This window comes from Sorex fumeus, unplaced genomic scaffold (assembly GCF_029834395.1).
Source record: "Sorex fumeus unplaced genomic scaffold, SorFum_2.1 ptg000126l, whole genome shotgun sequence".
NCBI lineage: Eukaryota > Metazoa > Chordata > Mammalia > Eulipotyphla > Soricidae > Sorex > Sorex fumeus.
In genome coordinates this window covers 6,849,131-6,864,149 of record NW_026606183.1, presented here as the reverse complement: position 1 = coordinate 6,864,149, position 15,019 = coordinate 6,849,131, and the positions used below count along the sequence as shown (strand labels likewise).

At 51.0% G+C, this 15,019-nt stretch overlaps 1 protein-coding gene across 1 annotated transcript; it reads right to left on the bottom strand.

The window, feature by feature from the left end:
* Positions 1-8,751: 8,751 nt before the first annotated feature.
* LOC130045023 (zinc finger protein 689) lies at positions 8,752-13,342 on the bottom strand. The gene is made up of 3 exons (XM_056137738.1): positions 12,822-13,342; positions 12,544-12,657; positions 8,752-10,044 (listed from the first exon to the last, which is right to left on the bottom strand). The coding sequence occupies exons 1-3, from the start codon at positions 13,024-13,026 to the stop codon at positions 8,870-8,872; spliced, it is 1,494 nt and encodes a 497-aa protein (XP_055993713.1). The 5' UTR covers positions 13,027-13,342; the 3' UTR covers positions 8,752-8,869.
* Between the last annotated feature and the right edge of the window lie 1,677 nt (positions 13,343-15,019).

The window sequence follows — 15,019 nt, the reverse complement described above, 5'->3', positions numbered from 1 at the left end:
ACAAACTTTCCCATGGGGGCCACCGTGTCTAAATCAGATGGTGCCAGGAGGCAGTATGCTGCTTGTTAAGTATGTCTCAAGCATTTTTACTGTCTTCCCAGCCCTACAAATGTGTTTAAAGGTAAAGGTAAAGGCCCTCCCGTTGATCATCGATTTGCTCGAGCGGGCCCAGTAACGTCTCCATTGGAGACTTTGTTGTTACTGTGTCTGGCATATCGAATACTCTCGGTAGCTTGCCGGGCTCTCCGAGAGGGGCGGAGGAATCGAACTCGGGTCGGCCATGTTGGCCGCTTGTAAGGCGAACGCCCTACCCGCTGTGCTATCGCTCCAGCCCTACAAATGTGTTTAATGTCACAGAATATATGACATTAGACATTTTCAATATACTGAAAAATGGTTAAAATAGGAAACTATTAACAGTACTGTAAATCTGTTTATAGATTTACATGACAATTCGCAGAACCTCAATCAATTAAAAAAAAATAAAAGGGTCAGAGAGACAGTGTAACAGGTCAGGTACTTACACGTGGCAACCTGGGTTCGATCCCCAGCATCCCATATGGTCCCCTGAGTCTGCCAGGAGTCAGCACTGAGTGCAGAGCCAGGAATAACCCTTGAGCACTGCTGGGTGCGGTCTCCCCACTCCCCAAAAGGGGAGGGGGGTGAAACCTACAGTCAGGGGTGCAGTTTGAGGTACTGTGCTTATAAATCAACAAGTAGTCTATTCTAGATCAGGGGTGTTGGCAGAAGACAGGAGACTGGCTATCAGCGATGGAGACTTTTCTCACAGCTCAATTCGCACCCTGCTCAGAGCTCCTTTCCACTGCTGATGCCCCACAGAGGCTGTTGGAGGGGCCAGAGGCTGCCAGGCACCCTTTGAGTTACATTTTAGGGGAGGAACAAAAAGCTGGGGCTGGGAGGCTGTGGTTATAGGAAGTGTAACAGCAATCACCTGTTAGGGCTGGAGAGCTAGCACAGGGGGAAGGGTGCTCGCCTTGCAGGTTACTGACAGTCTTCAGCACCCACTGCATATGGTCCCTGAGCCCTTCCAGGAATGACCCCTGTATGTATATGCCTGTCTATGGTACTCAGCCTGAGGGTCCTCATCAGCTTGCACTGAGGTTTGCATTCCTTTAATTGGGGTGCTTGCACATATGCTCGCCAGGGCCACCATTCTTATTGTTTTGGGGCCACACCCAGCGGTATTCAGGGCTTACTTACTCCTGGCTCTGTGCTCAAAGTTTGCTCTTGGCAGTGCTGGGAATCAAACCAGCATCAATCACATGAAGGCAAGCACCTTAATCCCTGTACTACCTCACCAGCACAAGGGGCAAGCACTCCTAATTGAGGCACACAGGTTACGGTGTGGTATGGTGTTCAACATGGGCTTGTTCGGTATTCACACAAGTACTCAGAGGTCACACTTCCTAACCGTGGTGCTCACACTTCCGTTGAGTTGTGGTGTTCGCCAGGAGTCACATCTCTTTGTAGTGGTGTTTACACACACCTGGTTGCAGTGCACAGAAATCACTGCATTTCCAGGGATCACAGACAGAGCCGAGTTGCCTGAATCATGCTTGTAGGGTAACAATTGATTTGTCCTTTCTCCCTTGCCACAAGGTGCTTAGGTTTATCAGGTTATACCCATCATGGTGCTCCCGAGTCATTCCCATTATTTTGCTTATCTGTAACCCCTTCTCTATGCTCTTCTCCCCAATCAGTTAATCAGCCTTTCCCCCTAATCAGACTCTGTTAATTTGTAAGGTCAGATCCTTCTAGGACACTGAACTTGTATTGTAAATTAATATTGCCTTTTTTCTCTCCTTAGGTCTTTTGAATAGTTTATTTTAAAGCAATGTCCTTTTTTGTACAGATACAGGAAGACAGTTAATATTATGCTTTTGTAACTTGGGATTTAATTGGCTTCAAATATTACTCACTCCCGGGCATCTGCTTTCTCGACTTAAGCCTCAGTTGCCCTTAATTCCTAGCACCCCAAAAGCAGGGTTTCAACGAGGGACTGAATGGACCCAGGGCAAGCTGCAAGCTACCCTGGCATTGAAATGGGCCAGGCCAAAGTGCCACGATTCTTAATTATAAGTTAACAGCTAGATCATAGACAAATGCTGTCATGATCCAAAAGTAACGATGAGACTAGAACCCTATTAGGAATAGGAAAGACTAATCTGGCCTGAGCACTGTAGTCTGAGATAAAGATGGACCTAGGAGAACAATTCTATAAGCTTAATGTATCTCTTACTGTGTCCATACAAAATGATTAATATTATGAATGCTTATATGTTTGTTGGACCAGGAGAGGAGAAACACACCCAGGGGATTCCGTTCTAGAGTGGGTCGTCCAGCTGAGAAGGTATCTGTCCTAGAAGAAGTATCCCCTGAGGGAAAGAACTTTACCCCTATTGATTGTGACCACACCTATGTGTAAGCCCCAACCCCTCATGGTTTTGGGATTTAACTAGACTGTAAGAGTGGATTATGGGATCCAGACTCCAAAAAGAGAAGGAGAAAGGGGATCCAGATCCAGATTCCAGAGGCAGAAGGAGGATGAAGGGGGAGGCAGAGGAGAGAGAGGAGTGAATGGAGAGAGGATTGGAATAAACTGCAACTAAGACCAACCAGCCTGGCCCTCATTTCCCTCTTTCGCCTGCCCATCACCATCGACCTCCCCGGGGTGGGGGAAGCGGCATGAGACTACCGAATGCAGACAGTGGGAGAGAGACTGCTGCTGTCTTTTTGAGTTTACACAGTGCTCAGCACATGTGGGACACCAGTGGTTTGAACTCATGACCATGTGCTTGCAGGGCATGTGCTTAAGTCACTAAACTCTTCAAACCCACAGAATACATTTTTGCCAATATGATAAGGTGCTTTTTCAAGGGGATGCAGGGTCTCCTCAAAAGACTGTCACTGTCACTGTCCTCCCGTTGTTCGTAGATTTGCTCGAGCGGGCCCAGTAACGTCTCCATTTTGAGACTTGTTACTGTGTTTGGCATAATGAATATGTCACAGGTAACTTGCCAGGCTTTGCCGTGTGGGCAAGATACTCTTAGTAGCTTGCCGGGCTCTCTGAGAGGGACAGAGGAATTGAACCCGGCTCGGCTAGGCTGGCTGTGTGCAAGGCAAACACTCTACCGCTGTGCTATCGCTCCAGCCCAACTTGAAAGACTATAGTTTTGGAATTGGCCTGGTCTGAGAATTTGTGGAAGCCAGTGTTAAAGTCTTACATTCTGCAAGATAATGTGAGAAATCTATCAAGAATATTTACTTTGAGATTTTGTAAAACCTGGATTGAATTGTACACAAAGTACTTAACATAGTACTGAGCACGTGGTAAATGTTCAAAGGAACTGATAAATTACTGGGGCTGGAAAGATAGTAGTTAGCAGGTAGAGGTCTTGCCTTGCATTTGACCTACCAGGTATGATCCCCGGCATCCCATCTGGTCCCATGAGCAGTGCCAGGAGTAATTCCTTAGAGCAGAGCCAGGTCTAAGCCCTAAGCACCACTGAGTGTGGCCCCCAAACAACAACAAAAATGGTTACACTACCATAATAGTAGGTCAAAGAACAATGGGATAAGTGGATTTAGCCAATGCTTCAAGAAATTTAAAATCTGAGATGGGACTAGGGATACAGCTAGTCGTAGAATGCATGCATTGCATACACAAGGTCCTGGGTTTGATCCCTGGGACTGTAAATGGCCACAGGCCCTGAGCACCACTGATTCACACCACTTTGTTTGGAAGGGGGGGGAGCAGCATTGCTCAAATGCTCCGATGGTACTCCTAGCTCTGTGCTCAGGGATCACTCTTGGTGGGATTCGGGGAACCATGTGGTGCCAGGGATCAGCTTCATGCAAGGCGAGCACCCTACCTGCTGTATTATTGCACCAGCCTATGGCCTTCCAACAATTTTTTTAATAGTAGCTAGAAGCACTAAGAACTAGTTCCTTAGTACGGCTGGACGTGGCCCCAAATTCCAACAACAAACCAACTGAGCAAAACCCCCACATTCTGGCAGGTTAATAGGCAGGAGAGGGAGAAAAGTGTTCTGGATCAAAGCAGGATCCTTAAGACTCAGAAAGAGAGTGAATAGTAAATAGATGGGAGAGTCCCCGGGAGGGGCTGAAATCCCAGTCCCAGTGTAAAGGTAAAGGTAAAGGCCCTCCCGTTGATCGTTGATTTGCTCAAGCGGGCCCAGTAACGTTTCCATTGGAGACTTTGTTGTTACTGTGTCTGGCATATCGAATACTCTCGGTAGCTTGCCGGGCTCTCCGAGAGGGGCGGAGGAATCGAACTCGGGTCGGCCATGTTGGCCGCTTGTAAGGCGAACGCCCTACCCGCTGTGCTATCGCTCCAACCCCCAGTCCCAGTGTAGCAGTGAACATTTCATACCGTCCTGAGGTGGGACGGATGCAGGTATAGGTTCTGCTAGTTCTCACACGGGTCACTCTGGAATCAAGTAGAGAACAGAATGCTGAGTGCCCATGTGGCACCTTGTATTTTCTCAGCAAAAGAGTAGACAGTCATACTTTAGGGACAGATGCACTACTGAAGAGTCAGATAAGATTGGACACAGAAGTCACCAAAGATATTGCTGACTGGCCCCTCTTGGCAGCACTGCAATTTATTTTTGTTTGGTGCTGGGGACTGAACCTAGAGCTTCATACATGGATAGCACATGTCCAACCTAGCATGGCACATTTTTCCTTCAGAGCTCACACCTAGGCATAAAGGCAGATGGACAGGTTTTTTTTTTTTTTTTGTCTTTTTGGGTCACACCCAGCGATGCACTCAGGAATTACTCCTGATGGTACTCAGGGGACCATATGAAATGCTGGGAATCGAACCCGGGTTGGCCGCATACAAGGCAAATGCCCTACCAGCTGTGCTATTGCTCCAGCCCTCAGATGGACAGTTTTAACAGTAATTCTAAACAACATTAAGCAGAAGGGGAATTCTTGTAGTGGCGCTGAAGACTGAACCAGGGTCTTATTAACGGAAGGCCTGTGCTGTGTCCCTGAGCACTTTTATTGAGAGGAAACATGGTCTCACTGAATACCGGGTGAGGTATTTCCTGGCCCGAGCAGCCAGGGTCACAACTACTCAGTGAACACTCTGACAGAAGTGCCTGTGGGAATAAGAGGCTGTCTGCCTCTCGGCCACATTTGGCCCCCCTCAATAGCTCGCAACCCAGTTACAACCCATATCTAAAGATAATAAAATCTCTAGGTAAGAAAATACGGGGCTTGGGGCTGGAGAGATAGCACAGTGGGTAGGGCGTTTGCCTTGCATGCGGCCGACCTGGGTTCGATTCCCAGCATCCCATATGGTCCCCTGAGCACCGCCAGGAGTAACTCCTGAGTGCAGAGCCAGGAGGAACCCCTGTGCATCGCCGGGTGTGACCCAAAAAGCAAAAAAAAAAAAAAAAAAAGAAAATACAGGGCTTGAGTGGAGTGATAGTACAGAGGGTGGGGTGTTTGCCTTGCACAGAGCTGACCTGAGTTCAATCCCTGGTATCCCATATGGTTCCCTGAATACCATCAGGAGTAATTCCTGAGGGCAGAGCCAGGAATAACCCCAGAGAATCACTGGGTGTGACCCAAAATGCAAAAAAGAAAATACAGGAAGTGGGGAGGGGCGGAGTGGTAGTGCAGTGGGTAGGGCATTTGCCTCACATGCGGCCCACCTATATTCAATCCCCTGCATCCCCCATGGTTCCCCAAGCCTGCCAGGAGTAATTCCTGAGTGGGCAGTCAGGGAAAATCCCTGAATATGCCAACTGCCCAAAAGCCAAAAAAAAAAAAAAAATGTAAAAAGAAATAGATGGGTGGGGTTGGAGAGACAGTATACGCTTTAGGGAACTTGCCTTCCATACAACAGAGGGCTTCAGTCCCCTGACACCTGTATGGTCCCCTGAGCTCTGTTAAGAGTGATCCCTGAGCAGAGCCACAAGTAAGCCCTGAACATTACAGGAATTGGCACATTAAAAAAAAAAAAGATGGTCAGCCTTGTAATAAAAATAGGGGAAAAAGGGCTGTACAGCAGGTAGGGCATTTGCCTTGTACATAGCCGACCCAGGTTCAATCCCCGCCATCCCATATGGTCCCCCAAGCATGGTCAGGAGTAACCCCTCAGCATTGTTGGGTGTGACCCAAAAAGCAAAAAAAAAAAAAAAAAAAACCAAACAAACGGGGGAAAGCACCCAAATGGGAGAGCTACAGGAATCCTAATAGGTATTGCTAGGGTTCCTGGTCTGAGGACCTAGATTGCCATCAGAAATAGAAATTCCTGGGGCTGGAGCAATGGTACAGCAGATAGGGCTCTGGTCTTGCACACAACCAACCCGGGTTTAATCCCCAGCATCCCACGTGATCCCCAAATCTTGTCGGGGGATCCCTGAGCTCAAAGCCAGGAAGAAGCAAGCACTCTGCATTTCAGGGTGTGACCCAAAAACAAAGACTTTTTTAAAAGAACTATAAAATTCCTACTCATTTGAGGAAGTAGATATACTTTTTTTGGAGGGGGGGGGTCACACCTGGCGATGCACAGGGTTTACTCCTAGCTCTGCACTAAGGAGTTACTCCTGGAGGTGCTCAAGGGACCATATGGGATGCTGGGAATTGAACCCAGGTCGGTTGTGTGCAAGGCAAACACCCTACCAGCTGTGCTATCTCTCCAGCCCCTAGATTTACATTTTTCTAAATTTTACTTTTTGTTTTTTTGGGCCTCAATGGCAGTCTCAGGGATCACTCTGAGATTTTGCTCAGGGGACCATATGCGGTGCTGGGGAGTGACTTGAGTCAAACGCTTTGGTCAAAAGCTTGCAAAGCAAGTGACCCTATCAGCTGTACTATATCCCTGGTCCCTAGATTAATATATATATTTTTGTTTGGGGCCATAAATGGCAGTGTTGGAGACCACACGGTGCCAAGGACTGGCTCCTACATACAAGTTTTTGGAGTCACCTCCCTGGCCCCTAGTCACTTTTTTTGTTTGTTTTGGTCAAGCCCAATGGTGCCTGCAGGTTGCTTCTGATGCTGTTCAAAGGGACCTTTCAGGGGCTAGAGGACAGAACAGGTAAGGCATTTTCCTTGTATGCAGCCAACCCAGGTTCAATCCCTGGCATCCCATATGATCCCCAAAGCACTGCCAAGAGTAATTCCTGAGTACAGAGCAAGAAGTAAGCCCTGAGCATTGCCCAGGGTGTGACCCAAAAAGAAGACAAAAAAAAAGGGGGGGGGGGGAGGAGGCATCAGTCAGGCTGGGATTAACCCTGGGATTCCAGAAAGCATGCCCTCAGACCATTGTTTGAGGTTTGGCCCTAGATTTACAATTTTTACAAAGAGTAATTCCATGAAACATGACTCATTCATCAGCCATTTTAATGATGTCCTAACTGATATGAGCCCTGCCTGGGGTTGCTTGTTATCAAGGAGAAACGGTCACAATGCAACTTGCTAATACCAAAACAGGGGTCATTTCATAAACTATTTCTCAATTTCTCCCCTCTCTGGGGCTGAGATTGTGAAGAAGCTACAAGGCAGGACAATGACCCACTCCAGCTGTAGAGATCGGTCATGTCTGGAAATTCCAAACTGATGCATTACCAAAAGCAAAGTGATAGGGCTTTATCTGAGTCCCAGGATTTCTGAACACTTCCTCTGGTGGGCGCCACGGAGCTTAACATAGACCAAGCCTCGTAGTTGCTGCTGACTTGGAAAGCACGCGTGAAGATGTGTGGGAGGCAGGTGCGGGCACAATCTGTGACTAACTTCCTCCCCTCCTTCAGTACTATTTTATGAAAAATACCAAGAACCCACAGAAAATGCTGCTGAGTTCTTACTCTGAAGAGAATCAAGAAGCAGACCTGTTCTTAATAATTTTCTGGCCCCTGGCTACTGAAATGAACCCAAATCCACTACACAATGTACAAGCCAGTCCCATTTTTATTTCGTGCTCCTTAAAACTTCCCCCGCTGCCATTATACTTATGTCCCAGAGCCAACCTGATTCAAACATGGTTAAAAAAACAAAAGACAACCTGCAACCAATAAACCTGCACACAACGCCATCCCTTCCCCAGTTCTGCATTGCTAAAAACAGCACAGATGGGGGAGGGTATGGGATGGGGGAATGGAGGGGGGCGTGGATGCGCACAGTGGTGGGAGTGCATCTCTGGATGAAAAAAGGACACCAAAAAACCCGGATCTACTTGGAAAAAAGCATGTGTAAGACTTCAAACCCTGACTTTCATGATGCGATTCACTAATGTAATGCCGTGACTTGAGCTCCTGTGATGATGTTATCTGAAAGGCTTTCGTGTACGGAAGCATTACCCGGGGAGAGAAGGGTCCTTCTCAGCCGCCCACTGCTGGGAGCTGCTGAGCACTGAAGCGGCCTGTCTGGTGAGGTAGAGCTCCCTGACACGGGAGGTTTTAAAGCAAGGACAGAAGACCGTTCGGCGGGGGAGGGCAGCAAAGGGAGGCGATGCTAAACCGAGTCTCTTTTAACTGGCCTTGAAGGAGGAACAGAGGAGGCCCCCAGGCAGGCGGCAGGAAATCCCAGTGCGTATCAACTAGAAACGCGGCTACTGACCCCAGCAGGAAAGGGCATCCCTGAGAGGCCAGCCCCAGCTATTTCGGTGACCTTGCGCCAAGTACTGCCATCTGTCCTGATGGGGCTGTCCCACCGAGCCACGGAGTAAGGCAGGGCAGCACCGGGGGGCCTCGACTGCAGGTCTGTGTTGCAGAAGACCCAAGTTTGAGTCCTAACGCTGCCCTTTTCAACCGCGGCACGGCTGTCTCTGGGGCCCATCCGGGAAAACGAAACAAGTTCAGCCTTTCCCATCCTAATGGGCATTTCCCTTCTGGCCTGGCCCCACAATCGCTGGGCTGCAACTGGGGGCTCTGGGGTTACATTTGTGGACGGCCAGAGACCATCTCTGGCGGAAGCAGCGGCCACACTGGCCACAGGGGAAGGGCTTCTCGCCCGTGTGCAGCAGCTGGTGCTGAGCCAGGTGGCTCCACTGGGCAAAGCGCTTGGAGCACAGGTCGCAGGCGTAGGGCCGCTCCCCTGAGTGCACGCGCCGGTGGCTGGCCAGCAGGGACGGGTAGGCGAAGCGGCGGCCACAGTCCTCGCATGCGTGCAGCTTCTCCTCGGTGTGCGTGCTGCGGTGGATGGCCAGCGAGCCGCTGCGCCGGAAGGCGCGGCCACAGTCCGGGCAGGGGTAGGGCTTCTCCCCAGTGTGCAGGAGCTGGTGCTGGAGGAGCGTGCTGCGCTGCGAGAAGCGGGCCTCGCAGTGCTCACAGGCGTAGGGCCGCTCCCCCGAGTGTACCCGCCGGTGGCTGACCAGGCGCGAGGACGAGGAGAAGCGCCGCTCACAGTCCGGACACGGGTAGGGCTTCTCCCCCGTGTGGATGCGCTGGTGGATGACCAGGGCTGTACGCTGGCGGAAGCGGCGGCTGCACTCCAGGCAGGTGTAGGGCTTCTCCCCGGTGTGCGTGCGCTGGTGGATGGCCAGCAGGGACGGGTAGGCGAAGCGCCGGCTGCAGCTGGGGCATTGGTGCGGCTTCTCCCCCGTGTGCGTGGTCCGGTGATTGGCCAGAGACCGGCTCCTCCGGAAGCAGCGGCCACAGTCTGGGCAGTGATAGGGCTTCTCGCCTGTGTGGATGACCTGGTGCTGGGAGAGGTTCTTGCGCTGGGAGAAACGTTTGCCGCACTGGTCGCAGACATAGGGGCACTCACCTGAGTGTGCCCGCCGGTGACTGACCAGCAGGGACGGGTAGGAAAATCGGCGTCCACAGTCCGGGCATGGGTAAGGCTTTTTCAGATTCTGGGCACACTTGTGGTTCTCCAGAGCCGGGTGATCGGGGAAGGTGCAACCGCAATCCGGGCAGATGGGACCCCCAGATGTCTGCCTGGGGATTAGTCGGGGTTTGCTGGGCCTCCGCCCTCGCTTCCCCTTGCGGGGTGCCTCCTTAGCGGGGAGATCCTCCTTGTCTCCATTCTTTCTGGTTCGGGTCTCTGTAGAGATAGTGAGAGATGAGTGTCACAAACATGGGGCTCCCTCTGGCCGATGACAGTGTAAAAGGAGACAAGACTCAACCCTGTCTCCTTTTAGTGCTACAGACACATACAGAATGGGCTGCAAGATGGGTGTATCTACCCCAGCCTGGCCAAGTTGGGAGTTGCAAACAGTGAAAGTCCAAAGTGGAAGGGAACTGGGGCTGGAGCGATAGCACAGCGGTAGGGCATTTGCCCTGCACACGGCTGACCCAAGTTTGATTCCCAGCATCCCATATGGTCCCCCGAGTGCCACCAGAAGTAATTCCTGAGTGCAGAGCCAGGAGTAACCCCTGAGCACTTCCAGCTGGGTGTGACCCAAAAAGAAAAAAAAAATTACCAAAGTGGGAGGGAACCTGGGGCTAAGATGGACTACGTGCCAGGGTTGGTGCTGGAACGCTGCCTGAAACTCAATTTTATTCAACACTGAATAACATAAATTACAGTGCCTTAATAAAAAGATACATAACAAAGAACACACAAAAATAAAAGAGGAAAACAAGTAAGAGCTCAGGGCCAAGACATAGTGCAGTGGTTGGACTTGGTTCAAGTCCCGGCACCACATGAGCATTGTTGGGTACAGCCCTGTGATCCCTGAAGCACCCTGGGTGGCCTGGAATTCCCAGCAGTAAAATCCAAGCAGCACAGCACCCAGGGGACCCTACATCAAACTGTCAATGCTTTGGCTGAGAATTACTGGGCTCCCAAATCTCCTGGAAGGCCCCCTCAAAAGTGAAGTTCTGATCCGGTATGTAGCACTATAGCAGATGCTTGCCTTGCAGGTGTGAGGCCCTGGATTCAATCCCTTGCACCACAGAAGAAAAAAAAAAGGTAAATAATACAGTACAATATGAATCATGAATGTTAGAGAGAATGAATGATAATAAATGGCCAAGGAGATAGCACTAAGGGCTAAAGAGCATGCTTTGTATATAAAAGGCCTACAGTAGGGGCTAGAGTGATAGTACAGCGGGTAGGGCATTTGCCTTGCACGTGGCTGCCCCAGGTTCGATTCCCAGCATCCCATATGGTCCCCTGAGCACCACCAGGAGTAATTCCTGAATGCAGAGCCAGGAGTAACCCCTGTGCATTACCGGGTGTGACCAAAAAAGTATATAAAAAAAAAGGCCTCCAGTAGAATTGGGGGCTTGGGGACTTGGGATGTGGCTTGGTGGAGCACATGTCTCAACATCTCCAGCAAAGGCAGGTGTGATCGCTGGGAACATTTTTAAGAGATTTTAAGAAGGTAGTGTGTAAAACATGAGTGGAAACACATAAGTATGAGCTGGAAGTCAAATCTTTTTGTGGCCAGAATTATTTGGAGACTTGTTGAAACATAATGCTGGGCCCTATATCCAGTGCTGAATTCAGGAGGTCAGAAGTGGGCCCCAAGAATTTGTCTTTCTAACATTTTGTCAAATTGGTTTGAGGTTTACACTCAAAAGCACTGCTAAGGCCCTTGGACTTTCTTATCTATATCAGCCGGGGCTAATGTTTTTAGCCATTTATAATGTAAATCAATAGCTCTGGGATGGGTCCAGGAGCCTGGCATCAAGTACCTCAGTGACTTAATATAACTGAATGCAGCTGACAATATGCTGTGGCAAGAACTAAAAGATGCTAAGAATTCAGGTGTTTTGTAGGTAATTCTGGCCTTAAAGAACCTAGCAGAGCCATACAACACTCAACAACGGAGCAAACTTTGCATGTGACAGGCCTGGTACCCATCCCTGGCACAGTGGGGTTCTCCTGAGCACTTCAGGGAGCAAACCCCTCACCTAACACTGTGGGGTATGGCCGCAAAAACAAAACAAAACAAAAACAAAAAGAATTTCAGAGAAATCCCAGCCCAGGGGCCAGAGAGATGGTGCAGCAGTTAGATTGTTTGCCTTGCATGCAGCCGACCAGCACTGACCCCGAGCATCAGGAGGAGTAATTTCCAAGCAGAGCTAGGAATAACACCTGGGCATTTCTGGGTGTGGCCAAAAAGGAAAAAAAAATTCCAGCCCAGACAGTTTGATCAGAGCTTTGCTTGAGCCTGAAGACACTGCTCAATTCAAGCTCAGAGAGTCAGGAACTGAAGAGGCTAGGGCACCCATGCCCTGCTCCCCATGAGATCCTGTGATTCCCCAAGAGATCACGTGATGCAGGAGGTCGCTCCACTAGAAGGGCTGGGACGGGGGTCCTGGGAAGGAATCACCTACTTTAAAGAGACCAGATTCTTCCACAGAATAGAGCTGCGGTGCTGAGTTTGCAAAGTGACAGGAGAATCCTGACCTGATGTGCAAACTGACAAGACACCAAGCACCACACCCGCCCCACTCTGCAGCAGGTCCCGAAGCCTTAAAATGAACCTAGTCACTAAATTAGGCCCACAGAAGGGAGCGGGACCCCCTCGGGCCGGGTTGCCACACTGAGTCTTCGCGGTGGCACGCCCTCTGCGGGGATGTTTTCACTCACTTCTTTGGGATGGCACCCCCTTTGGGCCCGCCTGCGGATCCTGGGCAGCCAGTTCCCAGTCATCGCTGTTCCGCTCCAACCAGGAGATGAGCGCTGGTTTGGGGCCGGCGCAGCCTGGGGAAGGAGATCCAGTGAGCGGTCCGGCACGCAGAGGGGCCAGTTGTGTCCCCGAGGGCATCTCCTGCCCGTGCCCCTGCCCTCCCTGACGCAGCCCGGCCGCGGGCCCCGCGCGGGCACTCGGGGCTCCCTCCCCGCCCCGCGCCCGGGCCGGGCCTCACCGAGCGCGCCCAGGTGGCCGTAGGTCTCCCGCATCACGTCCCGGTACAGGGTCCTCTGCGCGGGCCGCAGGCACCGCCACTCCTCGCGGGAGAAGTACACGGCCACGTCCGCGAACCTCACCGCCCTGGGCCTCCTTCCCCTTCTCCGGCCGGGTCCAGCCTCTACTGATCCCCGGGCGGACGGCGGAGCCGAAGGCGGCGCCATTCGCCCCGAGAAGGCAGCGCCACGGCCCTCGGGCGATGGCGACCCCCTCCCGGGACCGGCCGGTCCCCGCCGCACCGGGGCTGCGCGGCCCGGGGGGCCCGGAGGGAGTCAGCGTCGGCCGCCTGCGGGGCTAACGGAAACCTGCCGTTATTCGGGAAACTCCTGCTCCAACTTGGAAGCGAGACACCGGAAGATGCCTTCGGGGAAAATGGCGGCGCTACCTCTGCGCCGCCTTTGCCTGCAACACAGGCAGCTCCCAGCTATCGATTTTATTGACCGGAGCGCCATGCCGGCTTCCTAACCTCTTTGCCCTCAAGTGTGATGGCGCGGCGATTGGGCTTCACGCCCTTCGTTCCCCATTACGGGTGGTCATTGGGCGGCAGCCGAAGATCGAGCGTCCTGATTGGCTGTTGGCGAAAGCGGCCCGTTTGAACGAAGCCGACGGAAGCGTAAGGGCAGGAAGTTGCAACCTGGGGGTCGGTTGACTTCCGTTGGGCCCGCAGCGCACACCGGGGAGGTGGGCTAGGGCAGGAGCAGTCCTGGGCGCTGGCAGATGTAGTTCCACCTGGGGCCGAAAAGGATGCGAGTGATGGGATCCAACCCAGGGCTGAGGTTTCCGGCTTTCTCAGAGGAAGCTTCACTTGACACAGTGGTTAACGTCCGCCTGGCGCTTTGAGAAAGGAACTGACCTTAGTGTTTCCTGTGCAGGCATTATGCCCATTTCCCATCTCATTCCTTTCTTTTTCTTTTTCCTCCTCCTTCTTTTTGGGTAACATTGGTCTGGCCCTTTCTCCTTCCCGCAAGGAGCTTAGGTTTACTGAAGAACACCCATCACAGTGCTCCTAAAGCACTCCCACTTCCTCAGTATTCATTTTTTTTTCTTTTTTTTCTTTTCTTTTTTTTTTTTTTTTGCTTTTTGGGTCACACCCGGAAATGCATAGGGGTTACTCCTGGCTCTATGCTCAGGAATTACCCCTGGTGGTGCTCAGGGGACCATATGGGATGCTGGGAATTGAACCCGGGTTGGCCGTGTGCAAGGCAACGCCCTACCCGCTGTGCTATTGCTCTAGCCCTATCTTTAACTTCTTGTACTCTGCTTCCCCTATCTGTTAAATCACTTATTTTCCTAATCAGAACCTATCACTTGTAAAATCAGATTCTTCAAAGATCTCTAGATTTTGTATTTGTAAGTGAAATACTGCTTTTCTCTTTCCTTTATGTCTTTTGCAGTTTACTTTAGAGCAATGTCCTTTTTGTATAGACACAGGGAGACAGTTGATGCTCTGCTTTTGTAACTTGGAAGTTTATTGACTCCGAATAATATTTACTCCTGGGCAATTATCATACTTTCTCAATTTAAGCCCCAGTTGCCCTTAGTTCCTAGTACCCCATAAGGAGGATCCCGACGAAAGGACTTAGATGGACCCAGGGCAAGGTGTAAGCTACCCTTGTATCGCCAAGCGCCATAAAACTTACAATAAGTTAAGAGCATAGTCCTGGATAGCCTGTCATGACCTGAGAAGTAACTGTAACTGGATAAGGACCCTACTGGGATTAGGAAGAACTAATCTGGCCTGAGGATTATATTCTGGGATACAAAGCAAGATGTCCCCAGGAGAATCATGCTCTAAACTTAATACTCTCTTACTGTGTCCATATGATAGCACAGCAGTAAGGCGTTTGCCTTGCACGCAGCCAGCCCGGCCGAGCTGGGTTTGATTCCTCTGCCCCTCTCTAGAGAGCCCAGCAAGCTACTGAGAGTATCTCGCCCGCATGGCAGAGCCTGGCAAGCTACCTGTGACGTATTCAATATGCCAAACACAGTAACAACAAGTCTCACGAAGGAGACGTTACTGGGCCCGCTCGAGCAAATAGATGAACAACGGGAGCCGTGACCCACAACCTTGGAAGTTGGGCTCTTAACTAACACTGGGGGATAGAATGGGGGCAGAGTAAGACTGAAATGGGACAGAGTGAAAATGAATGGACAGAG

What these genes read in the sequence shown, in the direction of transcription:
- LOC130045023 (XM_056137738.1), bottom strand. Translation starts at nt 13,026, where the DNA reads ATGGCGCCGCCTTCGGCTCCGCCGTCCGCCCGGGGATCAGTAGAGGCT. An exon ending in CGGCCACCTGGGCGCGCTCG is followed by an intron (nt 12,658 to 12,821) that starts GTGAGGCCCGGC and finishes CTCCTTCCCCAG; the next exon opens with GCTGCGCCGGCCCCAAACCA. An exon ending in GGGGGTGCCATCCCAAAGAA is followed by an intron (nt 10,045 to 12,543) that starts GTGAGTGAAAAC and finishes CTATCTCTACAG; the next exon opens with AGACCCGAACCAGAAAGAAT.